Genomic DNA, 26,690 nt, shown 5'->3' on the forward strand with positions numbered 1-26,690 from the left:
AGGGACGCGGAAACCCCGTAGGAGCAGGGCGGGCGCGGAGCGTTTGAGCAACGCTGCAACAATATCCTTCCGCCGCGAGGCAAAGAGTCCCAACCCAACCCTGGGCCCTAGGATTTCCAGCGACCCCGTAATATCTAGAAATGACCACATTTGGATTTTCCTACAGACTTGCTTAGGATTTTGTCCGAAGTAATGACCCCAGGATCACAATTTTGTGGCTGACCGCAGCACGGTGAGAAAATTCATCCGCGAGAAACGGGTTCCGGCCACGAGCCTATAAAAAACGGGTGGCGCGGCGGTGCTGTCTTTTCAGTCGGGCGCTGAGTGGGTTTATCGGATCATGTCTGGTGGCTCTGCGGATTATAACAGGTATGGCGCTCTGTTGGCGGTCGCGGTCTGTAGTGAAGGTCATAGGGCGCCAGGGGAGGTGATAGTGGATGGCACGGAGACAAGAAACTAAAAATTCGTGGACGCTTCCTTGGGATACAGCACCCCTGTGCCCTTCGCGAAGCTTCCATGATGGGTAGGGCCCGGATTGTGGGGAGACAGGATGAGGGTGCGGAAACTGGCCAAAGGGCGTTTTTCCTCCCTAAGACATGATGAAATTTCAGCTGCTTCCTCTCCCAGTGTAGAGGACGGCAAACAAGCCGCAAAAACCCGTGGCGCAGTCCGCGTTCGGCAGAGTGTAACTAGGACCTGAACTTTTATTTTCGGTCAGCCGTACGACTTGGGGGTCACAGGCTTCAGTGGGCGGAGGGTTGGAGGCAGCGGTCTGCACTCGCCACCGCGCGGAGGCGACGACCGGACCGGCAGTGGTGGCCGGCAAACCGTTGGCTTCGCCCTCGCCAGGCCGCTCCGCCCGCGTCAATCACCCGGCTTGCGCATTGTTGGGGGCGGAGCTCAGCGCGCGGAGCTCTCGCGAGACGTTCCGCCGCCGAAACGGGAGCGCCCTACGCTCGATCCTCGGGGGCTGCTTTCCCAACCTGTAGAAAGGCGCACAATGTGATACTCGCCCTGCAGCGGCTGCTTTAGCTCGGGCACGGAAGGGTAACGTGCGGAGACGGGTTGCAAAGGGCTGTCCCTTTAAGATGGAGTTAAGGAGGCTTGGAAGGGATGATGTCTGACTGCAGTGTTATTGTCAGCAGAGAACATGGCGGCCCAGAGGGAATGGACCCCGATGGTGTCATCGAGGTAAGAAACGGTTTTGGATCTTGAAGCTTTGAAAAGGTGAGTGTGTTCATCTCATTTATGCGTGCATTATTTTTTTCTAACTTACAGAGCAACTGGAATGAGATTGTTGATAACTTTGATGATATGAATTTAAAGGAGTCTCTTCTTCGGGGCATCTATGCTTACGGTTTTGAGAAGCCTTCCGCTATTCAGCAGAGAGCTATTATTCCCTGTATTAAAGGTAAAAGAAACTCTTAGGAAATGAATTTTTGTTCTACATAGATGTGAACCATGAAAGGGAAAGTAACCTCTGGGGGACTAGCACCTGTTTGTATTCCTTAAAGTGAAATGATGGCAATCATCTTTCGGGACTGACCTGAAATGAAGAGAATACTCATTGCTGATCACTTGATTATTTGGGCATAATTCATGTTCCAAATGGAATACATGGTGTGAAGTAGAAGTGACAATTTGATGTGGGATCGGTAAATATGTATCCTACTTTTTTTAGGGTATGATGTGATTGCTCAAGCTCAGTCAGGTACTGGCAAGACAGCCACATTTGCTATTTCCATCCTGCAACAGTTGGAGATTGAGTTCAAGGAGACCCAAGCACTAGTATTGGCCCCCACCAGAGAACTGGCTCAACAGGTATTGATAGTGTAGTTCAAAAAAACTGCTTGCGTGTTGCATAGGTTTCAGGTTTCACAACTGTGAAGAATTTAAAACTTAGTATAAATTGGTCCTACCAGGTCCCTCCATTTAATTGTCCATGCATGCAGGGAGTTTTTGTTGAAAGTTGTAAAAGAACTGTGTATGCAGGTATGGTTTGTAGGGTTGTATACGAATAGATTGAGAATCCGAAGCTCTCTGGATGTGCTAGATCTGTCCCCATTTTTTAAGTTTGAATGCAGTTGTGCAACATGAAAACTGCAGTGACATGTTACCATTTGACTGTCTCCGTAGTTTGTGATGCATCTGTTGCATGCTATGTTTTCAAAGCTCACTGCTATATTGGCTTTGAATTAAACCTTCCTAATAAAGCTGTAGGCTTTATTGAGGTCAAGATTATGTAGGGCACAATACCTTCTGGGGAGGATAAAAAAATCAACATTTGCCCTAGCTGTAATTACAGAACATATATTTCACTATGTATTCCTTCCTACACACAGTGTGAAGAATAATGTAGGAAATGTTATTCTTGAATTGTCTAGCTCATGTGTGGGGCAACAGCATCCCAAGTCTGACAAGGCACAAGAAAGACATTAAGGGAATTTTACATTGAAGCAGTTAGGTCAGTCTGCATTTTAAGCTTGGAAGTAGATTTGTGCTGTGCATGCATAAAAGCTGTTGGCAGACCAGATTATATTTGCCATTATGCTTTAAAAATTAGTCATTGATCCTGGAATTCTGCAAGATAATAATTAAGCCTTGGTTTTTAGATCCAAAAGGTAATTCTGGCACTTGGAGACTATATGGGAGCAACTTGCCATGCCTGCATTGGTGGAACAAATGTTCGAAATGAAATGCAAAAGCTGCAGGCTGAAGCACCACATATTGTTGTTGGTACACCTGGGAGAGTGTTTGATATGTTAAACAGAAGATACCTTTGTAAGTATTGTCTTTAAGTGTATGATTTTTTTTTAACTGTACATAGTTGAAAAGTCATATTATCACTGAGTAGATCTAGAAATGACATACGGCTTTTTTCTGACAGCTCCAAAATGGATCAAAATGTTTGTTTTGGATGAAGCAGATGAAATGTTGAGTCGTGGGTTTAAGGATCAAATCTATGAGATTTTCCAAAAACTAAATACAAGTATTCAGGTAAGGATATTACTTCACCCCTCTCTTTAAAGGTAGAGATGTGGTTTAATGCAGGTACTGTTAGAATACATCTGACATGTTTTACTGTCGTTCCCCCTGCTGAAAGCACTTGATGCATAACTATTTGTCTTAACTACATTCCGTAGTAAGACAGATGCTTGGCTTCAAACGTTTTTCTTTGGGTATTATTGCATAAGTTGTGCTTCAACATAATTGTCTCTTTTTAAGGTTGTGTTGCTTTCTGCCACAATGCCAACTGATGTGTTGGAAGTGACCAAAAAATTCATGAGAGATCCAATTCGAATTCTGGTGAAAAAGGAAGAATTGACCCTTGAAGGAATCAAACAGTTTTATATTAATGTTGAGAGAGAGGTAACTGACTGATTGTTAGATGTTATTTTACCTTCTTGTATAAGCACTGTGCTAAAATTGCAGATACTAGGACTGTGTCTTGGTTTTTGCAATAATGCTAGCAGAGTACACACAAGAAGAAAAGTAACAGCACTAGATTGTAAAGACTCGGGTGGACCTCTTTCTTAATGTCCAGTGTCCTTTGTCTTAAGATTTGGTGCAATAGTTCATTAGACCTGCAGAATGAATTTAATTTCTAAAATTTCTGTATTACGAGACTGGCTACTTTTGGTATTTTTGGTGGAGACAGGGTTTCACTGTCTTACCCAGGGTGGTCTGGAACTTCTGGGCTCAGGTGATCCACCTGCTTCCCAGGTGTTGGGAGTACAGATATAAGCTACCATACCTGGGCCAGAGTGATTTTTTTTTTTTTTTAAACACTGGGGATGGGGGCACCTGTATTTGAACTGGGGTCAGAATGAATTTTTACCTGAAGAAAGTTGGAAACTAAATGACTGTTAACTGTCTCTTCTAAACATAGGAATGGAAGTTGGATACACTTTGTGACTTGTATGAGACGCTGACAATTACGCAGGCTGTTATTTTTCTCAATACAAGGCGCAAGGTAGACTGGCTGACTGAGAAAATGCATGCCAGAGACTTCACAGTTTCTGCTCTGGTAAGAGGTTTTCTAAATTAAAATGTCTAGATTTCCATTAAAGCAGGATTTAGACTACAATATAGCTGTTAAGTGCTGTGTTGTCGTTCCCCCTGCTCAAAATAACGTTGTTTCTTAACTATACCTGTCTGCTATTCTTGTAGCAGCCAGGGACGCTTGGTCTCATACATGTTAATTAGAATTAAATACTGACCTGACTGGTGATTCTTGAATTAAGGTTTATTAATTTGCAGCATGGTGACATGGACCAGAAGGAGAGAGATGTTATCATGAGGGAATTCCGATCAGGGTCAAGCCGTGTTCTGATAACTACTGACTTGTTGGTAAGTCTCTCAATGCTTAAAAGTCTACCAAAAGTTAACTTTTTGTGGGTAAGGTTTATTAAGTAACCTTTACCAGCTTGGGCTATTTGGAAAAATAAAATAAAGACCACGCTCCACAGTGGACTATACCACTTATAGTTTGCTACTATTTTGTGGCCTACATTACATAGGTGTCCAGTTTTTTGGATTATAACTTTTAACATATGCCATTGTGTTTCAGGCTCGCGGGATTGATGTGCAACAAGTGTCTTTGGTTATAAATTATGATCTACCTACCAATCGTGAAAACTATATTCACAGGTGAGAAGCCAGCATCTTGACTGTATTGAAAAAAACTTCGTTTTTCTAATGTCATTTGTATGAAAGGGTAACGTCAAATCAAGGAATAGATTGAGTAAAGTCAATAGTGTTCAGTAAGATGTTGTAATTAAATTTGTGCTAGGGAAGGCAGAAGAGAACAAAGTGGGAAAACTTGTAAACATTGCCCAGATTGTGGACGTAGGTTTTTTTTTTTCCACAATTGTTGGTCTTAGCTTATGCTTGAGCTTTTAGTGATGGTGTGTTCATGTGCTTTTTCTTGGTGATTTTTCTATAGTTGGGATTTTCGTGGTGTCGTCTGATAGCAATTTGAGTGAACCCTGGTTTAGTTATAGTGGCTTTATCCCTAAATAAATTGAATTGTACTTTGTTATATGATGTAAAAAAAGACTTTTTAAAAAATACAGGAGTCGATAGCAGCAGTTGATGACGAGATGGCACTCAGAAACGGCGTTGACGTAATTTAGGACGTGGAATCATAAGCGAAACAGCACACTGTTTGAATAAAGAGCGAGTCGGTATTTATATTTGTTTTTCTTTTGTCATGATTATTTGATTATTTTAAGTTGTTCCAGCTAAGGCATTTTGTGTGTTAGTATTAGGGAACCTTTCTTACTAGGTGGTTTGTATTGTCTGGTTTCTAACATGGAAGGTAGCTGTTTTGGAGGTTAAACACGTTTTGAGTAATTTGAGTTACAACGTGTGAAACTGAGCAAAAAAGCAGTGATAAGTTTGGGTTACCATACCAAATAATTGTTTTCCCACTGGAAAAAAGTAAGTTTTAGAAAATAGTTAACCTTTGCAGCATTTGTTTACAGTTTACAGTTCCAGAGGTGCGTCGAAATGGATTACATAACTGCTCTTTTATTTCTGGTGTTTACATCTGTCCCAGGCTGACACCTGCTCTTGGCTGGCCCACTTTGGTATGGGCTTTAATTTCACTACCCCAAACACAATACTTGTCATCTGCTTTGTAATAATGCTCAAGATGCCTGATAAAATCTCATTTTGCAGCCAGACAAGCCTTGAATCCTTTTGGCACTAACTGCAAAGGAAGATTTTTTTCTCTAGATATTAGCAGCTAGTGCTCCAGTTAGAAGCACGAACTATAACCTTGATAAGTAAACAGCAGCTGATGGTTAACAAGTGGATCGTCATGTTCAGTAGTTTATAAATTACACAGGAAGTAACATTCTGACTGCTGTTTCTTTTTTCTTACACAGAATTGGCAGAGGGGGTCGATTTGGGAGGAAAGGTGTGGCTATAAACTTTGTTACCGAAGAAGACAAGAGGATTCTTCGTGACATTGAGACTTTCTACAATACTACAGTGGAGGAGATGCCCATGAATGTGGCTGATCTTATTTAATTCCTGGGATGAGAGTTTTGGATGCAGTGCTCGCTGTTGCTGAATAGGCGATCACAACGTGCATTGTGCTTCTTTCTTTGGGAATATTTGAATCTTGTCTCAATGCTCATAACGGATCAGAAATACAGATTTTGATAGCAAAGCGACATTAGTCGTGAGCTCTTGTGAGGAAAAGCATTGGCTTTATCCTCTTTAGAGTTAGACTGTTGGGGTGGGTATAAAAGATGGGGTCTGTAAAATCTTTCTTTCTTAGAAATTTATTTCCTAGTTCTGTAGAAATGGTTGTATTAGATGTTCTCTATCATTTAATAATATACTTGTGGACTAAAAGATATAAGTGCTGTATAAAATCAGCGAATTATGTTAAACTAGCATATCTGCCTTTATTGTGTTTGTCATTAGCCTGAGTAGAAAGGCCTTTAATTTTTTTTAGAAAGCATTTGACTGCATTTTGTTTGGTATTGTATTTATTCAATAAAGTATTTAATTAGTGCTAAGTGTGAACTGGACCCTGTTGCTAAGCCCCAGCAAGCAATCATCCTAGGTAGGGTTTAATCCCCAGTAAAATTGCCATATTGCACATGTCTTAATGAAGTTTGAATGTTAAATAAATTGTATATTCACTTTAAAGGTGCTTTTGGTCATTTTATTTTTATAAACCCCATTATTTGCCAAAAAAATATTCCAGTATCTTATTCATTGTTAACAGTTCTGAGATAACTGCTGCATCACAGTTGCACAAAGGCTGATCAGTTGCAAATATTCGTCAGCACCATCTGCTAGGCATTTGTCAACTTCCTGCAAGAAAAACTCACATTAGCATCCTTCAGGTATAAATGTTTCATTGACATGTGCAAAGTACCTACTTACAGCAAGTTTTTCTGTAATAATGGACTTCTGTTTATCAGATAAGTTATTTTCTACAACCACATCATGGAGTTGATTGACGAGCTGAGTTGCTGCATGACCCTCATCTATTAAGTCCTATAATTAAAAAAAATTTTTTTGGTATGATCACTTAATACTTTCCCAAAAGTTAGTAAGCTGATTTTACCTTGACCACAGCTTCTAGTTTGTCAAAAGAGCCACTCTGACAGGCAGCAAATACTCCATTGATCTTCTCAGCTGGTATTACCTAGGTAATTGAACCGTTAGGTTAAGACTAGACAAGACTGCCAATTTGCCTCCCTGCCCCCAGTCCCTTCTGTTCCACACTTGGAATACCTAGCTAATGCCTTGATAATGCTGCAAAGTTGGGAAGGCACTGGGAGAATGAAAAGGGAGGTCCAGAGTAACTCCAGTTACTAAGCAACCAAGGTGGTAACAGACAGCTAGCTGTGATTTTAAAGCCCTTTCATGGCTGCTTTGTGAAGTATATGAAACAATCTCCCAGGTTTGGGCACAAGTGGATTATTACAGCTTGTTCTGGTCAGTGGATGAACATTAAATTTTCCCCCAGTGACTATGATTCCTCAGAGCAGTGACCAAGATCAGCCAAGGAGACTGATTTCTCTTTGCCCTGGAAAGGGGAAATGCCCTTTCTAAAATTTTCGCCAAGTAAAAATGCCAATGATACCGGTTTAAAAAATCTACAATATCGGAAAATTTAAGAGGATTACCATTAGTCTTAAATTTTTAAGCAATAGTGATTCCGAGGTGAGTTTCGACAAGGGTATCCAAAGACGGAGTGTTCCATTTTATTTAATAAATGTTACTGTAAATTGGATACACCTTTTGTTTATATACAGCTGGCAAAATAGTTTTCATGTATAAGAACAGGACATCTGCTAAAACTGATTTAACTGCCAAAGAAAAGCATCTTATAAAATCTTAAAACTGAAGGCCAGGTACGGTGGCTCCCATCTCCTGCAATCCCAGCACTTTGGGAGGCTGAGTTGGAGGGTGGGGTGGGCAGATCACCTGAGGTCAGGAGTTCAAGACCAATCTGGGCAACATGGTGAAATGCCATCTCTACTAAAAACAGAAAAATTAGCCAGATGTGGTGGCAGGTACCTGTAACCCCAGCTACTTGGGAGGCTGAGGCAGGAGAATCGCTTAAACCCGGGAGGAGAAGGTTGCAGTGAGCTGGTATTGTGTCACTGCACTCAAGTCTGGGCGATAGAGCAAGACTCCATCTCAAAAAAAATAAAATAGAGGAACTGAAAGTGTCCTTTTCTTTCCTGAAACGTCCATGCCTGACAATCTGAAAAGTCAGCGTTATCTCCTCACCTGAAACGCTCTGATCCTCCCAGGCCATTCCCTTATACTTCCTAGTGCAGTACTTGGCACATGCTAAATACTCAGTATTAGCTGGATGAAAATTTCCTAGAAGTCACAAAAAAAGCCAACTAAAAAGAAATTCAGAATATCCAGTACTCTTACCCCAGCAATGTCTGTAATCACTTTCTCTGTGATCTCCTTTCCACCTGTTAATCGAGTAGCACTTTGAAGAAACGTAATGGCTTTTCTTAAGTCTCCTTCTGACACCTTAACAAGATAAGCTATTCCCTGAAGAGAAAATAGTTGTTCTTAACCTATGAAGGTCAATTAACGATTTATGACTTTAATTTAAAAATGTTTAATAGGGGCCGGCTGCCGTGGCTCACGCCTGTAATCCCAGCACTTTGAAAGGCTGAAGCAGGCGGATAATGAGGTCAGGAGCTCCAGACTACCCTGGCTAACGTGGTGAAACCCCATCTCTACTAAAAATACAAAAGATTAGCCCGGCGTGGTGGCACATGCCTGTAGTCCCAGCTACTTGGGAGGCTGAAGCAGGATAATCGCTTGAACCCGGGAGGTGGAGGATGCAGTGAGCCGAGATCACGCCACTGCACTCCAGCCTGGGCAACAGAGCGAGACTGTCTCAAAAAATAAAATGTTTAATAAAAGTGAAAACCCTATGTTTTAGTCTAGAGTTAATGAGAAAAAAAATTGCTGTTTTGGGAGGGAAAATGATCAGTCCTACAGGGGGCAGAAATTACAGAGACAACATCAGCACAATGGAAGAACAGAGATCTCTTGCTTCTGAAAGAAATTTGTAGAGATGAAAAAATGTTCCATATTCATCCCATTTTCTTGCTCACATAAAGCAAATTCAAATTATGGTTAAATTCTGTGATAATGAATAAGGGCCTTATGCTTCTATCAGTTTTAGGGAAGTACTAAAGTATTAGCTAGAAGACTAAAATCTGGTCATCATGCAGAGATTTATGTTGCAGAATTTGCATTATATGTATGAAATCCACCTCAGTTGTGGGTCTCTGAAATATTAACAGAGAACGCAAAAAGTAACAGAAAGGCTAAACCTTGTCTTCCTAGACATTTTAACTGTTGCTCCTTTAGCTTAGGTTTGTCTGAAGAACTGGCATCAGGACTGAGGCAACACACATTTAACTCAGGGCCTCTTTATATGCATTCATGGAAGGAATTAGGAACCCTAATAATTGTAATAATTAGTAATTACCTCATCGCTAATTTTGACATTTTCCTTCTCAGCAATGTCTAGTAATCGCTGCTGTTGAATTTTATCTGACAGAGGCTTGAAGCGGAATTTTGAACATCTTGAGGTCAGGGGTTCAATTATTCTGTGGAAGATGAGAAAAACCAAGTTGGTGTCTAAAGAAAAATTTCCCCAAAAGAACTCATTTTTATCAAGAACAAATCACAATTTGATGGAGGAAAAATAATGCAGCCTTGAATAATTTAAATTTATTTTCCCTAACTGGGCTATCAAAATAAGGCTGCCTAGCATCTGTCTTCAGGGCAATATACATACCGACTGACATAGTTACAGATAAGACAGAATCGGGTGGTTTTAGACTCCTTCTCCATGGTACGTCTTAAAGCTGCCTGAGCAGCTGAGGTCATAGAATCTGCTTCATCCAGGATTACAATCTTAAAAGGTGGACACGGCTTCCCACTGATTCAGAGAAACACACAGGAGTTGAGCATATTTATGTACCTTGGTTTTAACAGCTTTGTTGAAATATACACATATCATACAATTCACCCATTTAAATCATACAATTCAGTGTTTTCCTGCATATTCATGAAGTTGTGCAACCATTACTAAAATCTAATTTTAGAACATTTTATGTTCTAAAAGAAACTTTGGACCTATTAAGAAAGAGTTAAGGACCTATTAAGTACTCTTCCTCCCCCAATCTTTTCCAGCTCTAGGCAATCATTAGTTTACTTCGTCTCTATATAACTGCCTATTCTGGACATTATATGTGGCTGACTTCTTTCACTTAATATATTTTTTTAAAGAGACGGTGTTTTGCCACGTTGGCCAGGCTGGTTGGTCTCCAACTCCTGACCTCAGGTGATCCACCCGCCTTGGCCTCCCAAAGTACTGGGATTATAGGCGTCAGTCACCATGCCCAGCCCACTTAACATAATATTTTAAAGTTTCATCCATGTTGTAGCATGTGTTTGCTTCATTTCTTTGTGTTGCCAAATACTATGGCAAATGGATATACCATATTTATTCATCTATTAATCAGCTGGACATCTGGGTTGTTTCCATGTTTTGGCTATTAGAAATAATGCTGCTATGAATATTTGTTTTTTTTTTTTTTTTTTTTGAGACAGAGTCTTGCTCTATCGCCAGGCTGGAATGCAGTGCGATTCGCGCTCACTGCAACTTCCGTTTTCCAGTTTCAAGCAATTCTACTGCCTCAGCCTCCTGAGTAGCTGGGACTACAGGCATGTACCACCATGCCCGGCTAATTTTTTGTACTTTTAGTAGACGGGGTTTCACCTTGTTGGCCAGGATGGTCTCCATCTCTTGACCTAGTGATCCCCCTGCCTTGGCCTCCCAAAGTGTTAGGATTACAGGCTTGAGCCACCGCGCCCAGCCTGAACATTTGTTTACATGTTTTTGAGCAGGTATGTTTTCCAGTAGGCTGCACCATTTTAAATTCCAACCAGCAATGTATGAGGCTTACCATTTCTCCACATTCTTGTCAATGCTTGTTATTTTCTGTATTTTTTATCACAGCCATCCTAGTGGGAGTTACATAGTATTTCACTGTGGTTTTGATTTTCATTTCCCAAATGGCTAATGATGTTGATGAGCATCTTCTAATGTGCTTATTAGACATGCATATATTCTTTGGAGAAATGTCTATGCAGATCTTTTGCCCATTTTTAATTGGGTTATTTGTTTTTATTACTGAGTTTTAAAAATTCTTCATATATTCTAGATATAAGTACCTTTTTAGATATATGATTTGTAAATATTTTCTCCCATCTTGAGGGTTATTATGTTCTGTACATTGATTTTTGGTAATCTGCCATTAAAACTTTTTCCCCTTCATTGGAACCAGGTCATTGAATAGAGAAAAAAGAAAAAGAAACAAAAATTTTTTCTCCCAACATAAGGGCATTTAACATAATTGTATGAAAATTATATCAAGAAAATAGATTTCAAGTATTAATGGTAGAAGGGATCTCAGAGTCTTTTAGTCCACATCCCAGTCTTCATTTCACACAAAAGTAAATTAGGTACTAGAGAGGTTATGACTGACTGTACCATCAATTCAAGGTGGATATTAAAAATGAGTCATTCACAAATTTTGAAATGTACTCATATCAAATTTACATACATGTCTAGGTACCACCCCTGTAATCCTGGACCTTTGCCACCTAAGGAGTATAAGTAGTTGATTAAATCCCTGTTAACCTCAGGCAGGATAGTCCTTTTCTTTTTTTTTTGAGATGGAGTTTCACTCTTGTTGCCCAGGCTGGAGGGCAATGGCGCAATCTTGGCTCACCGCAACCTCTGCCTCTTGGGTTCAAGCAATTCTCCCACCTATGCCTCCCAAGTAGCTGGGATTACAGGCACATGCCACCACACCCAGCTAATTTTGTATTTTTAGTAGAGGCAGGGTTTTACTATGTTGGTCAGACTGGTCTTGAACTCCTGACCTCAGGTGATCTGCCTGCCTTGGCCTCCCAATGTGCTGGGATTACAGGCGTGAGCCACTGCGCCTGGCCTAATCTTATTTTAATTATTAATATCTTCTTTCACTTCAAAAGTGTCACAGTTTGGGTAAGAACATATATATGGTCATCCCAACTATGAAGGAGGGGTATACTTATTTCCCTAAGACAACTGCAAAAATGAGGATTCTGATTATTAGGTACAGTTTCATACCAAACTATGGAATTCCATTAATAAATGTTCCTTAGACAAAAATCTCAGTAAAAACTTTGACGGCTAAACAATGTAATTATTACAATAGAAAGTCATTTCTGGGCTTAAAAAAATTAGATAAAAATAAGATCTAACATGAAAAGGGGGTTGACAATTTGGCAAAAATACACTTGCTCTTAACCAAAAGGCTGAGAAGTGATGGCAGAAACACATATTTAAAATAATATGCACTATGGAGAAGGGAGGGCAAATTTACTTACTCTGAACGACTTCCTGACACAGTTAACTGAGCAAAATTTTTCACTTTCTCTCGAACTACTTGTATTCCACGTTCATCAGATGCATTTAACTCGAGCACTCTTAATCGAAAAAGTTCAGGCCTATCTCAAAATGAAACAAGTATGAAACATAGAGCATACAAGTAACCTAAGCTTAAATCACATTTTAACATTTGCACACTTTGCATATGTTTAAAATCCACCTAGTAAACAGTATGGATAGAAGGCACACAATCACTTTTGTATTCTCTCTTCTGCAGAGTGCTGCAGTTAACATTTTGGCTTTTTTCCATGCATTTAAAGAAATGTAGATATTATTACATAACATATAAAATGCCTTTTCTTTTTATGTTTTGGAGACAGGATCTCGCTCTGTACCCAGGCTGGAGGACAGTGGCATGATCATGGCTCACTGAAGCCTTGAGCTCCTGGGCTCAAGTTATCCTCCCACCTTAGCTTTTCAACTAGCTGGGACTATAGGCACATGCCATCACATCTGGTTAATTTTTTTTTACTTTTTGTAGAGGCAGGGACTCACTATGTTGAACAGCCTGGTCTCAAGTGATCCTTTCACCTTGGCCTCCCAAAATGTTGAGATTATAGGTGTGAGGCACCACACCTGGCCCCATATATGAAATTTTAAATCAATTTTCCACTCTGCATTTATAGTAAGTATCTTGGCATATTATCAAAACCACTGTAAATGCCATTTTAATAGTCATAGGATGTTTCATCCTATGACTGTACCAACATTTACTTAGCACTCTTCTATTGTTACCATCTAGATAGTTTTAAATGTTATAATCTTAAATAATGTTACAACAGAGCACATTTAAAATTATTTCCATAGGGTAGTTTGCTATAAGGAAACTTACTGGATTAAGGAAAATTAATAGATTAAAACATAAACAGTTTTTAAAAGTCAGTTTTAATAAAACGTAAAAGCATATACTAAAAGTAATATATGCTTACTGTAGAGAAATCTGAGAAATCAAAATAAAATAAACAAAAAAAAATTGGCACACTGTCGAAGCACTGTTTTGAAACTTCTCTCTAGTCTTTTACACACACACACACACAACTTTTAAACAAAAAAGCAAGAGTTGTGATTGAGCTTCATCTCTATTTTTCCTAATCAGCATATCCTAAGGATGCTTATGAACATAAACATCTACATGCATGTATTTTCTATATTAAAACCACAATATTAAATATGAAATTCACTGTTAAAGTAAGTTCTTTAAAGACAAACATTATTTTATAAAGGATATAGAAAAAGTTATACAATCTGGACTGACTAAGTAATAAACAACTGCTAAGGCTCAGTTGGATTGGTTCTGTCTCACTGAGTTGTGGAATAAAAAAAAGCTCTTTTATAATTTTACTGAGAATCAAAAGTTGCTGTGAAATAAAATTATTAGGCGCATAGCAGCTTCTCCCTTTGTCTTTTACGTTTTGACATAAGCAATTATCCTTATACCTTTGGTGATTTCAGAGGCACCTATCTATTTTCTTTTTTTTGAGACAGAGTCTTGCTCTGTCACCGAGGCTGGAGTGCAGTGGCGTGATCTGGATTCACTGCAACCTCTGCCTCCCCGGTTCAAGCGATTCTCCTGCCTTAGCCTCCCGAGTAGCTGGGACTATAGGCGCATGCCACCACGCCCAGCTAAGTTTTATATTATTAGTAGAGATGGGGTTTTGACATGTTGGCCAGGCTGGTCTCGAACTCCTGACCTCGGGTGATCCGCCCACCTCAGTCTCCCAAAGTGCTGAGATTACAGGCATGAGCCACCGTGACCGGCCTATTTTCATATGTAGGATTTCAGGTATTTCCATTGGTTGTATGCCTGATATTAATTCTGGATAAACTCAAGAAGGCCTTTGATATGTGTGTGCATGTTTCATGTATATCGGGGCCGGCCCACTACACATCTTTTAACTCTAGGTAAGGGGCTCCTCTAAAACGGCTGGTTAAACCAAGATCGTCAGTCTAGGAAGAGGAACCTAAGAAAATGACTTGCACTAAGATTTTCTGGTGTACCACCTACTCTGCTTACACTCAGGAGACCTGAGGGAAAAGAGCTGGCTTAGCCACTCCAGAGTCAGAGCCTAGGAAGTCCAGAGCAGAAGGAACTTTAGAATGGATGGTGTAAACAATACCATCAGATACAGCAGATTCTATCACACGGTCACACAGATGCGAACATAATCATTAAGAGGGTGAGGCTGGGCATGGTGGCTAATGCCTGTAATCCTAGCACACTGGGAGGCTGAGGTGGGCAGATCATGAGGTCAAGAGATCGAGACCATCCTGGCCAACATGGTGAAACCCCATCTCTACTATAAGTACAAAAAAGTAGTTGGGCGTGGTGGTGCGTGCCTGTAGTCCCAGCTGCTCAGGAGGCTGAGGCAGGAGAATTGCTTGAACACAGGAGGCGAAGGTTGCAGTGAGCCCAGATCACAACACTGCACTCCAGCCTGGCGACAGAGCGAGACTCCACCTCAAAAAAACAAACAAACAAACAAACAAAAACAGGGTGATAAAGCTATCAGCACAATTGGAGATTAAGCTGGGCCCTCTGGGTCCAAAATTATAATGGAAAATTTAAAGGAAGTGATGGAAAAAATCATAGGCTCCCACTCGAACAAGGTTCAGAATGGAGGTTACAAAAGATGCAGGCAAGCTGATTTCTTCAGGGGAGTGTCGGAGGAACAAAATGGGCTCATGGGATTTTTTAGATTCAGAATTAAAAAGAAAACAATCCTACAGAAAAACTCAATGTAAATTCTTAGAGAAAAAAAGCAGTGTCCGAGAATTTTGGTGTCAAATCTTAAAAAAAAAGTAAAAAGAGGTTGATTTCAACGTACCCAAAGAGTTCTCTAGCTGCTGCCAAAATAGTGGATGTTTTTCCAGTTCCAGGTGGCCCGTAAAACAAGAGATTAGGGAGCTGTAGAAATTAAATTTTAGTTTTTATAAATGGTATTCTGGCACAAACAGATAAAAAGGATGATTGAAAAAAATGTGGAATAAGGCAACTATAAAGATTTCTTAATATAACTGATATCATAGTACTGACAGATCTAAATCCTACTTTTTCATATACTATCCCTTTTTTCCCAAAGTATCTTTTTTTTTGTTTTATTTATTTATTTATTTATTTATTTATTTATTTATTTATTTATTTTAAGACAGGGTTTCACCATGTTGGCCAGGCTGGTCTAGGACTCCTGACCTCAGGTGACCTGCCTGCCTCGGCCTCCCAAAGTGCTGAGATTACAGGCATGAGCCACCACGCCCGGCTCCAAAGTATCTTTTTAATCTGGTAGCTGAACTAATATTTATGCTTGCTCTATAGCTAATCCACTTAGAAATTTTCAAAGCTGGAATGAGAAACCTTTTATTTCTAAAGGGAATCTCAGTTTCCTATCCCACCTCCACACTCAATATTAGGTAAGATTTTATATTGCATAAAATGTCAGCTGCTTCAAAGGGGAAGCAGACCAAAAGCGTAATGAGATTTGGCCAAAACTGAAGAAAAAGGACTAAAAAAGATACAATTAGGGCTCTGAATGAGCAAAAGTATCAAGAACAGAAATATTAACAAAAAATTATGTACTCTGTAAGGATGCTTGTATGTATCAGGGAGAATTCATTAGAAGAGGAAAGGGTAAGATTAAATAACTAGCTACCTTCTTTCACAACCTACATCTAGCTAGTCTGGCTCCTATTAAGCAGGTAACTGATCTGTGGTGAAGATTAATGGTGTCTTTATTAGAATTAACAAATTCTAATGAGCTCTGTTATGAAACCGTACATTCTTCAGTATGTCCTTTCACGTAAGGAAATCACTGTACGCAGGAAACAAGGCATTAGAGTTTATCTGTTTCCACTCTTGCCTAATCCTCCCTCTTCCTGTCCATTCATTCTTCATCCAAATCAGACACCACTCTGCTTGCTACTTAAAACTACTCACTGGCTTTGCACTCCACTTAGAAAAACAAAACAAACAAAAAAACCCTCAGCTTTTTACCATGGCCTAAAGGACTTTCATGATCTGCCTACCACCTCCTTCACCTTCCAGGCTCCAGCTTACCAAGGCCTTTAACAACTTGGCACTTTTTGGCCTGAACATGTTGTTCCCATGACCTGGAGTCTGATCCTCTTCTTTCTGCCTGGCCAATTCCTAATGCATTACAAATCAGAAACCATTCAATCTAAAGCAGGTCTCCTTTCTTATTTTCTCATTAGTCTTTGTTGCATTTTGCATTGGTTTATTGTTATTTATTTGACTGTGGGGTTTAATTGTGAAATGCCTGTCTACTTCATTAAAAGACCAAGAACCTTATTTGTTCTATTCACATCTGTATCCTAGCATCTACTACAGTAGTCAGTATTGGCCAAATGAATGAATAAAGCAACAGTCAGACAAATAAGTTAATTAGAAGACTATTACTATTACATTCATAACATACAGCTTAAGGTACAAACTATGAGGTCCGTAACTTAAAAACAAAACACAAAAAGCCACCTAGCCTTCTTAGTAATTAAGGTCTATAACTATTATTTTGATCTGTGCAAACCTTAACAATGTAACAATTCATCCAGGTAACTATTAGATAAAATAAATTCTTGGAAACTGGGTAAAATTATTAAACCTTACATTACATACTAGTCTAATATATTTAGTATGTTCAAGAACTGTATGTGGAATACCAGTTCTTAAAATCAATTTCTGAAAAAATTATCTTCTTATAATTCTTTAAAACCTTTCAAAGTAAATTGAATGAATTGTTTTCCTTTACTCTTTTGAATTGAAACAACTATTTCACCTTTTTACAAAACTTAGTCTGAAAAGATGCACAAAACATTAAACTGAAGTTCTTACTTCAGCCTCATAAATTAGAAGGCATAAAGTCAAGAACTAGATCTTAGGCTGGGCATGGTGGCTCACACCTGTAATCCCAGCATTTTAGGAGGCCAAAGCAGGCAGGTCACTTGAGGCCAGGAGTTCGAGACCAGCCTGGCCAACATGGCGAAACACCGTCTCTATTAAAAATACAGGCCGGGCGCGGTGGCTCAAGCCTGTAATCCCAGCACTTTGGGAGGCCGAGGCGGGTGGATCACAAGGTCAAGAGATCGAGACCATCTTGGTCAACATGGTGAAACCCCGTCTCTACTAAAAATACAAAAAAAATAGCTGGGCATGGTGGTGCATGCCTGTAATCCCAGCTACTCAGGAGGCTGAGGCAGGAGAATTGCCTGAACCCAGGAGGCGGAGGTTGCGGTGAGCCGAGATCGCGCCATTGCACTCCAGCCTGGGTAACAAGAGCGAAACTCCGTCTCAAAAAAAAAAAAAAAAAAAAAAAAAAAAATACAAAAATGAGCTGGGTGTGGTAGTGCATACCTGTAGTCCCAGCTACTCAGGAGGTGGAGGTGGGAGGATCACTTGAGCCTGGGAGGCAGAGATTGCAGGGAGCTGAGATCAGGCCACTGCACTCCAGATTGGGAGACAGAGCAAAACTCTGTCTCAATTAAAAAACAAAACAAAACAAAAAACTACATTTGCTGAAGATACTAGTAATTAAATTACATATTTATTGTCCTGCAATATCAACTTAAAATCTGTGTAATTACTATGCAATTGCAACTGAAACATATATACTGTTACCGAGATATGCAAGCAAAATATATAAAAAAATAAAATGGTACGCTATTTATAAAATTAAAAGGAATAAGCATATTTGTGTTATTTATTTTTTATTACTTATTTATTTATATATTTTTGAGACAAGAGTCTCACTCTGTTACCCAGGCTGGAGTGCAGTGGTACGATCTTGGCTCACTGCAATCTCTGCCTCCCAGGTTCCAGTGATTCTCCCGCTTTAGCCTCCTGGGTAGCTGGGACTACAGGTGTGCACCAGCAAGCCTGGCTAGTTTTTGTAATTTTTGGTAGAGATGGGGTTTCATCATGTTGACCAGGCTGTTCTTGAACTCCTGACCTCAAGTGATCCTCCTATCTTGGCCTCCTGAAGTGCTGGGATTACAGGCATGAGCCACCCTGCCCAGCCAAAAAGGTATAAGAGTATATGAATCAAATCAAAGCACATACTGGTAAAGAAAAAGATTCTAAACGGTTTTGTAAATTTAACTTCTTTGAAAATGTGTACTGTAGTAGTAAAATTTCAGCAAGAGAATGATGGCAGCAAAACCCAAAAGAACTGCTAATTAAAAGCAGTTAGTTTGAGGAAAAGGGAGCAAATCTTGAAAATAAAGCAAAAATCACATCCCACTTCTCCACTTTGCTAAGCTGTTAAAGCACTATGGGTATTCATTATAACACAACTTTAAGTTGCTAATTGTTCACATGGATTTATCTTACCTCAGAATAATTTACAATGCAAGTTATTCATGGATATTTTATACCCCATATCACAGCAGAAGAGAGTGCTACAAGTAGAATTCAAAGCTTGATTTTTTTTGTATTATAAGTAAATCCAAATCCTAAAGTTAGGTAAGCAATTATACTTTAGAGGAATCTCTGGCTCTTCTTTATAGCATATAATACTATCTATAATTATTTATTTGGTTTACTTGTTTATTCTATCTTTCCCCACCAATAAAAACCCACGAAGCTGAGCATGGTGGCTCATGCTTGTAATCCCAGCACTTTGTGGGGCTGAGGTAGACAGATCACGAGGTCTGGAGTTCCAGACCAGCCTGACCAACATGGTGAAACCCTGTCTCTACTAAAAATACAAAAAATTAGCGGGGCATGGTGGTGCACACCTGTAATTCCAGCTACTCAGGAGGCCGAGGCAAGAGAATCACTTGAACCCGGGAGGCAGAGGTTACAGGGAGCCAAGATCACGTCACTGCACTCCAGCCTGGGTTACAGAGCGAGACTTCATCTCAAAAAAACAAAAACAAAAACAAAAACAAACAAACAAGAAAACCCATGAAAAAAGGGGCATAGTGTGTCTTGTTCAAAGACTTCTATTTGAATACTATGTAATAATCCTATGTAAGATTAAATAGATGCTCAGTACATAGTTGAACTAATCATCATTGTACAAATATTATCAAGGACCTACTGTACATACAGCATGATATTTAATGAGGGCTAGAAGTTATAAAGGGAGGAAGAAGGTAAATAAGTTAAATCTTAAACATCCCAATGACATTAAACAGCATTTGCTACTCACATCGGCTCCTTCTAAAGACTTTTTTAGCACTGCAACCACTTCTTCCTGGAAAGCAACTTCATCCACACATTTTGGGCGACTCGTGGGGTGGGGAGGAGGAAAGATTTATTTAGTATATTATAGTAGCCACAGAAAAGTCTCAAGTGTTCCTCCTACTAAAATACCAATGATAATTCTCAAACATCAGCAATGAAATGAGAAACTTTCTCATAATTGAAATAGGTGGAAACCCCATTTGTTTTTACCATTAAGTGAACACATTCTGAAAGAGTGAAATAATGTTTTACTTCCTATCTGAATTGCTTTTATCTGCTATACCCACAAAAATTAAGCAAAATAATTTTATTTTACATACTACAAACACTAACTAAAAACTAAAGTGGCAGGCGCTACGGCTTACACCTCTAATCCCAGCACTTTGGGAGATCAAGGTGGGTGGATCACCGGAGGTCAGAAGTTCAAGACCAGCCTGGCCAACATAAAGAAACCCCATCTCTACTAAAAATTCAAAATTAGCTGGGCGTGGTGGTGCATGCCTGTAATCCCAGCTACTTAGGAGGCTGAGGTAGGATAATCTCTTGAACCCGAGAAGTGGAGGTTGTGGTGAGCTGAGATCGTACCATTGCACTCCAGCCTGAGCAACAAGAGTAAAACTCCGTCTCAAAAATAAATAAATAAATAAATAAATTAATTAAAAAAAAGGCCGGGCACGGTGGCTCAAGCCTGTAATCCCAGCACTTTGGGAGGCCAAGGCGGGTGGATCACGAGGTCAAGAGATCGAGACCATCCTGGTCAACATGGTGAAACCCCATCTCCACTAAAAATACAAAAAATTAGCTGGGCATGGTGGTGCGTGCCTGTAATCCCAGCTACTCAGGAGGTTGAGGCAGAAGAATTGCCTGATACCAGGAGGTGGAGGTTGCGGTGAGACGAGATTGTGCCATTGCACTCCAGCCTGGGTAACAAGAGCGAAACTCCGTCTCAAAAAATAAAAATAGAAAAATAAATTAAAATGAACACTTTGCTTAGAAAGCATTATTATTGGCCAAACATGGCAGCTCATGCCTGTAATCCCAGCACTTTGGGAGGCCAAGGCAGGCAGATCACCTGAGGGTAGGAGTTTGAGACCAGACTGGTGAACATGGTAAAACCCCATCCATACTAAAAATTAAAAAAAAAAAAAAAAAATCAGCCGGGCATGGTGGCACATGCCTGTAGTCCCAGCTACACAGAAGGCTGAGGCAGAAGAATCATCTGAACCCAGGAGGTGGAAGTTGCAGTGAACTGAGATTGTGCCACTGCACTTCAGCCTGGGTGACAGAGCCAAATGATCTCAAAAAAACAAAAAACAACAACAAAAAAACCCCATTATTATATTTTGACAAAATAAGATCATGAACCTAAGCTGAAAAGAGAAAACTATTTAGTAACCTTAGGATAGGTAACTATTTTGGTTAATGTAGTTACATATATACTTAGTATATTATTAACTAGTTAATGCCTATTTTTTCCATAATCAAACTGCACAAAACAATGAAGACCTATTCACTTCATTGAGGACTAACAAAAACAAGTTTAACCAATAGGAAGTATAATATTTTCATCTTACACCACTGAATTTTAAGAGAAGCTAGAACAAAGTTATACTCCCAACCCTAAGATTAGGCTCTGTGCTTAGTTAACTAATCAAAAATTCTTTGATCCATACTTTTCTGATAAATCAAGTTCGCACTAGGTAGGAATTATGATGTTCTTTCTAGTATATGTTATAAAGCAGAGTCTTTATATTCAAATACCAGGGATTAAGCAGATAACAAGAGTGAGGAAGGCAGAGAATAAGGCAAGATATAGCAGGGACCATGGCAAACTGAGGAACATACGACCCTTCCAAAAGGAGAAGCAGTACACAGTCCACATAATTGTTGTCATGTGAGAACCTGTCTCCAGTGTTTCCTGATCTCCTGAGAAGTGGAAAATCCAGACCCTCCTCCAAATAATTTAATTAAAAAATCTAGATTTTCATGAGCTTTACTGGTGCCAAACAAAACATATGAGGGAGCCGGGTGTGGTGGCTCTTGCCTGCAATCCCAGCAGCTTGGGAGGCCAAGGAGGGCACATCAGCTGAGGTCAGAGTTGGGGACCAGCCTGATCAACATGGTAAAATCCTGTCTCTACTAAAAATACAAAAAAATTAGCCAAGCATGGTGGCGCATGCCTGTAGTTCCAGCTACTTGGGAGAATCACTTGAACCTGAGAGGCAGAGGTTGCTTGGCTGAGATCATGCCACTGCACTCCAGCCTAGGCGACAAAGCAAGGCTCCATCTCAAAAAAAGAAAAAACCAACCAACCAAAAAACACATATGGGGCCTTACTTGACCTATAAGCAATCGGTAAACCTTGGTAATAACTGAGGCTACATTCAACCAATGGTGACAATTACTTGTGGTAATGTAACTTAGCTGACTGACAACTTTATTTATTTGAGACAGTCTCTCTCTGTCACCCAGAATGTATTGCAGTGGCGTGATCTCAGCTCACTGCAACCTCTGCCTGCCTCCTAGGTTCAAGTGATTCTTGTGCCTCAGCCTCTTCAGTAGCTGGGATTACAGGTGCCTGTCAACATGCCTGGCTAATTTTTGTTTTTTTAGTAGAGAGGGGGTTTCGCCATGTTGGGCAGGCTAGTCTGGAACTCCTGGCCTCAAGTGATCCTCCCACTTAGGCCTCCCAAATTGCTGGAATTACAGGATTACAGGGGTAAGCCACCGTGCCAAGTGCTGACTGACAATTTAAATGCCAATTCAAGTGTTGTTTGGAGAAACATGTATGAGCTAACCAAAATTCAATTTCCAGAACTGGGTGCAGTGACTTATGCATGTAATCCCAGCACTTTGGGAGGCCAAGGCAGGTGGATCACTTGAGGTCAGGAGTTTGAGATCAGCCTGACCAACAGGCCATCTCTACTAAAAATACAAAAAATTAGCCAGGTATGGTGGTGGGTGCCTGTAACCCCAGCTACTCAGGAGGCTGAGGCAGAAGAATAGCTTGAACCCGGGAGGCAGAGGTTGCGGTGAGTTGAGATCGCACCACGGCACTCCAGCCTAAGTGACAGAGTAAGACTCCATCTCAATAGCAATAATACTAATTTCCACCTAGTGTAATGAAAAGGGGGAACAGATTACATATTTGGATTTAAGTAGAACTCCTGACCAAGTATTCATAGACAGCTTACAGAAATTTTTGTTTTCTTCGTTTGTGTATCCCAGGCCCTAAAACGGAAGCCTCTACTTGTAGAGATCTTAGTTAATCTCCAAAATAAGGGAATTAAACTAGATTATTCTCAGGCAACTTTAGTTCCAGGGTTCTATGACTTACATAACTGTGTGATTTTTTTTTTTCAAAGACAACTTCTAAACAGAACAAAGCATTCCTCTATAAGTTAAAAAAAAAAAAAAAAAAAAAAAAGTATCAGCCAGGCGAGGTGGCTCACGCCTGTAATACCAGCACTTTGGGAGGCCGAGATGGGCAGATCACCTGAGGTTGGGATTTCGAGACCAGCCTGACCAACATGGAGAAACCCCATCTCTACTAAAAATACAAAATTAGCTGGGCATGGTGGTGCATGCCTATAATCCCAGCTACTCAGGAGGCTGAGGCAGGAGAATTGTTTGAACCCAGGAGTTGGAGGTTGTGGTGAGCTGAGATTGTGCCCTTGCAATACAGCCTGGGTGACAGAGTGAAATTCTGTCTTAAAAAAAAAAGTGATCAGAACTGGTTAGAGAGATAATTTCTTAAGTATTTTAACAAAGACACAAGTGTTCTTACTATTTTTCCACCCAGGGAACAGGTTTGGCTTTCTTGTTCTCTCCACTACTTCCCGCAGTGGCAGCTACTCCTCGATCCTTGGTGAGCGGTGGTTTGGTACTGATAGATGTGCCTTTAAGAAATGCCTGCATGGTTACTTCACCCTGCTCAGGTGCAAGACAGAAACAAAAAAGCTTTTTTTGAAATAATTGTGAGAATCAGCACTACAGGAAAAAGCTTTTTCTGAAACCATTATCAGAATCAGTACCACAGGAAAGGAGGGAAAATTATGAGAAAATATAGCCTGAAGGCTGGGCATGGTGGCTCAGCCTGTAATACAAGTACTTTGGGAGGCCGAGGCAGGTGGATCACTCAGGAGTTTGAGACCAGCCTGCCAGCTACTTGGGAGGCTGACACAGGAGAATCACTTAACCCTGGAAGCAGAGGTTGCAGTGAGACGAGATGGCGCCACTGCACTCTAGCTTGGGCGACAGAGGAAGACTTAGTCTCAAACAAACAAAAAAACAAACAAAAAAAGGAAACACAGTACAGCCTGAAAGCACACTTAGCCTTGTGCAAAGGTGTTCCTTAATAAAGGACATCACCCCATGACCTGTGCCACTCTGCATGTGCTGTACAGAGGTCTACGAGGACAAAAAAGCTGTCAAAGTCCTTAAGGAACTTAAAATCTATTTCCAGTGCAGGAGTTACAGAACAATGATTCTATGTCACAAAAATGTTTAATGGGTTTCCAATGCATTGCTAAATATGATGCTGCTAATGACCAAACCACATGGGCCTCCATGGTTTCTTTCACAGTCATGGGCCTAGCTTTAGCTCAGAGCCTGAAATGGACTCTTCCACAATTAAAGGGGCTGGGCTCATACCACAAATGAGAACCTTCACTCCTTTCCTTGGGCCAGAATTCACTTAAGGACCCCCTCTCCACAACTTTTTTTTTTTTTTTTTTTTGAGACAGGGTCACACTCTTTTGCCCAGTATGGAGTGTAGTAGTGCAATCACGCCTCCCTGCAGCCTTGATATCCCAGGCTCCTGTGATCTTCCCACTTCAGCCTCCCCAGTAGCTAGGAATACAGGTGCATACTACTACCTACCTACCCCACTGCAACCGGGTAAGTTTTTAAATGTTTGATAGAGACAGGGTTTCACCATGTTGCCCAGGCTGATCTGGAACTCCTGGGCTCAAGTAATCCTCCTGCCCTGGCCTCCCAAAGTGCTGGGATTACAGGTGTGAGCCACCGTGCCTGGCCCTGGCCCTGTTTTAATGACAGTCGATGCCTACCTCCCTTCAGAGACTTTCTATGGGGAAGAGAAGGTGCGGGGGTGGGGGGGGCGGTGGGACGCGACGACAGACGACTCTGTTGTTAAAATAGGAACAGCTGTTTTTCTGACAACACACTCACTTAAAGAAATTTTTTAAAAAGGCAGAAAGCATGAGGAATTTAAGAAATGAACACAAAATCCCACCCAGAAGGTAACTATTTCTTGAAGTCCCAACCTCAGGTGATCCACCCGCCTTGGCCTCCAAAGTGCTTGGATTACAGGTGTGAGCCACCACGCCTGGTAGAAGGTAACTATTTCTAACATGCAGGTAAACATTCTTCCAGGCTGTTTTCAGGGATAAAAAGCATCATTAGCTTGCCTGAAAAATCCCCAGTAATTGTATGTTTCTCACTGCTACATGCCCTGGTGCCTAAAACAGTGCCTGGTACATGGTAGATACCCCATAATACTTGGTGGATGGGCTGGGCGCGGTGGTTCACGCCTGTAATCTCAGCACTTTGGGAGGCCAAGGCAGGTAGATCACACGGTCAGGACTGGCCAACATAATGAAACATTGTCTCTATTAAAATACAAAACAAAAACAAAAACAAAAACTAGCTGGGCAAACAAAAACAGTACGCGCCTGTAGTCCCAGCTACTCGGGTGGCTGAGGCAGAGTTGCAGTGTGCCAAGATCGCGCCACTGCACTCCAGCCTGGCGACAGAGCAAGACTCTGTCTCAAAAAAAAAAAAAAAAAAAAAAAAAAAAAAAAAAAAAAAATTGGTGAATGAATTACCATCTATGAGAGCCAGCTTCCTTTTCTGTTAAAGCAGCTAAGGCCTATTCCATAGGACAAGCGAGTTAAATAAAAGAATGTGTGCAAATATATAGTTCTGTGCTTGGCATATGGGGATATGCTCAATAAAATAAAACAAAATACAATAAATTTTTAATATCTGTAAACAGCCAAGGTTTTTATAAGGTTATTGGATTAGTCCATCCCTGCCTCGGGCTGTTAAATAGCAATACAGCCCTAAGCCGGGCTCTGCAAGACGCTGTCCGGAACCCCCATTTCAACCCCAGAGGGCGCGGCCAGGGCATGAAAGGGCGGCTAAGCTGGGGCCCCGAAGGAGGTGGCAGACCTCACAGGGGCATCAAGGGAAGAAGTAGGGAAGGCGAAGCGGGCATGCAGTCCTTCCAGTCTGTCACCAGTTAGCCTGGCTTCCCGAGCAGGTCACCGCCGCCGGCTCGTTCCTGAGGTTTCCACGATACAAAAAGGACGAGATGGTCTCGAAGTCTTAATTCTGTCCCCTAATCTGAGAATAACGGGCCCAGGGGACTTACGATCACCGCTGTCCCCACAAGTCGCCTCAGTTCCCGCCACGGAACGGCGGGCGAAAGGCATGGCGGGAATACGCCGGCAGGACTACGTGGGCACGTCACACGTCACTTCCGGTCCGGGTGCGCGCTGCCGGCGTCGTGAAGGGTTTGCACTTTCTGTGGTTTCACTTAAGCGGGTGATGAACCAGACGGCCTTTCAGGGAGAACTGGACTGGAACAGGCATGGCTTAGAGGGTGGAAATATAGTTTCGCCCTCTCCCAGCACATTACTCCCGCTTGAGACGTGAGCGCGAGGGCTGCGCGGGCACGGCCCTGGGGCTGCTTACCGGGCATGCTCAGCAACGAGTGTTGGGCGGCGGCGCGCGGGCCTCGGGAGCCCGCTCTCTTCGTAGGTGCGGGTCCCTGTCCTCCCTGTCCTGCTTCGCCGCAGAGCAGAACGCGCGTGCTTTAAGGGCAGAGACATCTGAAGAAGATGCATTGCCTTGCCCTCTGGAGGGTACGTGGCTCATTGTAATAGTGTCTGTCTGTTGTAGCGAGGGAAGACCATGCAGCTGTGGGCATCTGATGTAATTCCTGGGCCCGATGTA

The 26,690-nt window shown here is 41.1% G+C and overlaps 2 protein-coding genes and 4 non-coding genes across 10 annotated transcripts; 5 read left to right on the forward strand and 1 right to left on the reverse strand.

Annotated features, from left to right (window-relative positions):
• The first annotated feature begins 270 nt into the window (after nucleotides 1-270).
• Nucleotides 271-6,666, forward strand: EIF4A2 (eukaryotic translation initiation factor 4A2). 4 transcript variants are annotated; one of them, XR_012518856.1, is made up of 12 exons: nucleotides 271-369; nucleotides 1,143-1,191; nucleotides 1,279-1,411; nucleotides 1,682-1,821; nucleotides 2,613-2,781; nucleotides 2,888-2,997; nucleotides 3,226-3,369; nucleotides 3,890-4,027; nucleotides 4,261-4,350; nucleotides 4,571-4,650; nucleotides 5,076-5,186; nucleotides 5,892-5,983. XR_012518856.1 is itself a non-coding variant. In XM_010337699.3 (11 exons), exons 1-11 carry the CDS (start codon nucleotides 341-343, stop codon nucleotides 6,034-6,036), a joined length of 1,227 nt encoding a protein of 408 aa, XP_010336001.1. In that variant the 5' UTR covers nucleotides 272-340; the 3' UTR covers nucleotides 6,037-6,528. The 4 variants fall into 4 exon arrangements, 2 of the variants coding, with proteins under 2 accessions (XP_010336001.1, XP_003927043.1); XR_012518857.1 differs by having other exon boundaries at nucleotides 5,076-5,182; XM_010337699.3 differs by lacking the exon at nucleotides 5,076-5,186 and having other exon boundaries at nucleotides 272-369; nucleotides 5,892-6,528.
• LOC120367682 (small nucleolar RNA SNORD2) lies at nucleotides 1,512-1,580 on the forward strand. The gene has a single exon (XR_005582003.1). It is a non-coding gene; the product is annotated as a small nucleolar RNA SNORD2 (small nucleolar RNA).
• On the forward strand, nucleotides 3,399-3,576 carry LOC120367680 (small nucleolar RNA SNORA81). The gene has a single exon (XR_005582001.1). It is a non-coding gene; the product is annotated as a small nucleolar RNA SNORA81 (small nucleolar RNA).
• On the forward strand, nucleotides 4,068-4,197 carry LOC120367652 (small nucleolar RNA SNORA63). Its single transcript, XR_005581978.1, has one exon. It is a non-coding gene; the product is annotated as a small nucleolar RNA SNORA63 (small nucleolar RNA).
• On the forward strand, nucleotides 4,375-4,514 carry LOC120367657 (small nucleolar RNA SNORA4). The gene has a single exon (XR_005581982.1). It is a non-coding gene; the product is annotated as a small nucleolar RNA SNORA4 (small nucleolar RNA).
• Nucleotides 6,661-26,168, reverse strand: RFC4 (replication factor C subunit 4). 2 transcript variants are annotated; one of them, XM_039478590.2, is made up of 11 exons: nucleotides 25,905-26,168; nucleotides 23,500-23,642; nucleotides 19,678-19,756; nucleotides 15,343-15,422; nucleotides 12,457-12,576; nucleotides 9,812-9,955; nucleotides 9,500-9,620; nucleotides 8,419-8,544; nucleotides 7,091-7,171; nucleotides 6,907-7,020; nucleotides 6,661-6,834 (listed from the first exon to the last, which is right to left on the reverse strand). In XM_039478590.2, exons 2-11 carry the CDS (start codon nucleotides 23,628-23,630, stop codon nucleotides 6,739-6,741), a joined length of 1,092 nt encoding a protein of 363 aa, XP_039334524.1. In that variant the 5' UTR covers nucleotides 23,631-23,642; nucleotides 25,905-26,168; the 3' UTR covers nucleotides 6,661-6,738. The 2 variants fall into 2 exon arrangements, with proteins under 2 accessions (XP_039334524.1, XP_039334523.1); XM_039478589.2 differs by having other exon boundaries at nucleotides 26,107-26,166.
• Between the last annotated feature and the right edge of the window lie 522 nt (nucleotides 26,169-26,690).

Source organism: Saimiri boliviensis, chromosome 8 (assembly GCF_048565385.1).
Source record: "Saimiri boliviensis isolate mSaiBol1 chromosome 8, mSaiBol1.pri, whole genome shotgun sequence".
NCBI lineage: Eukaryota > Metazoa > Chordata > Mammalia > Primates > Cebidae > Saimiri > Saimiri boliviensis.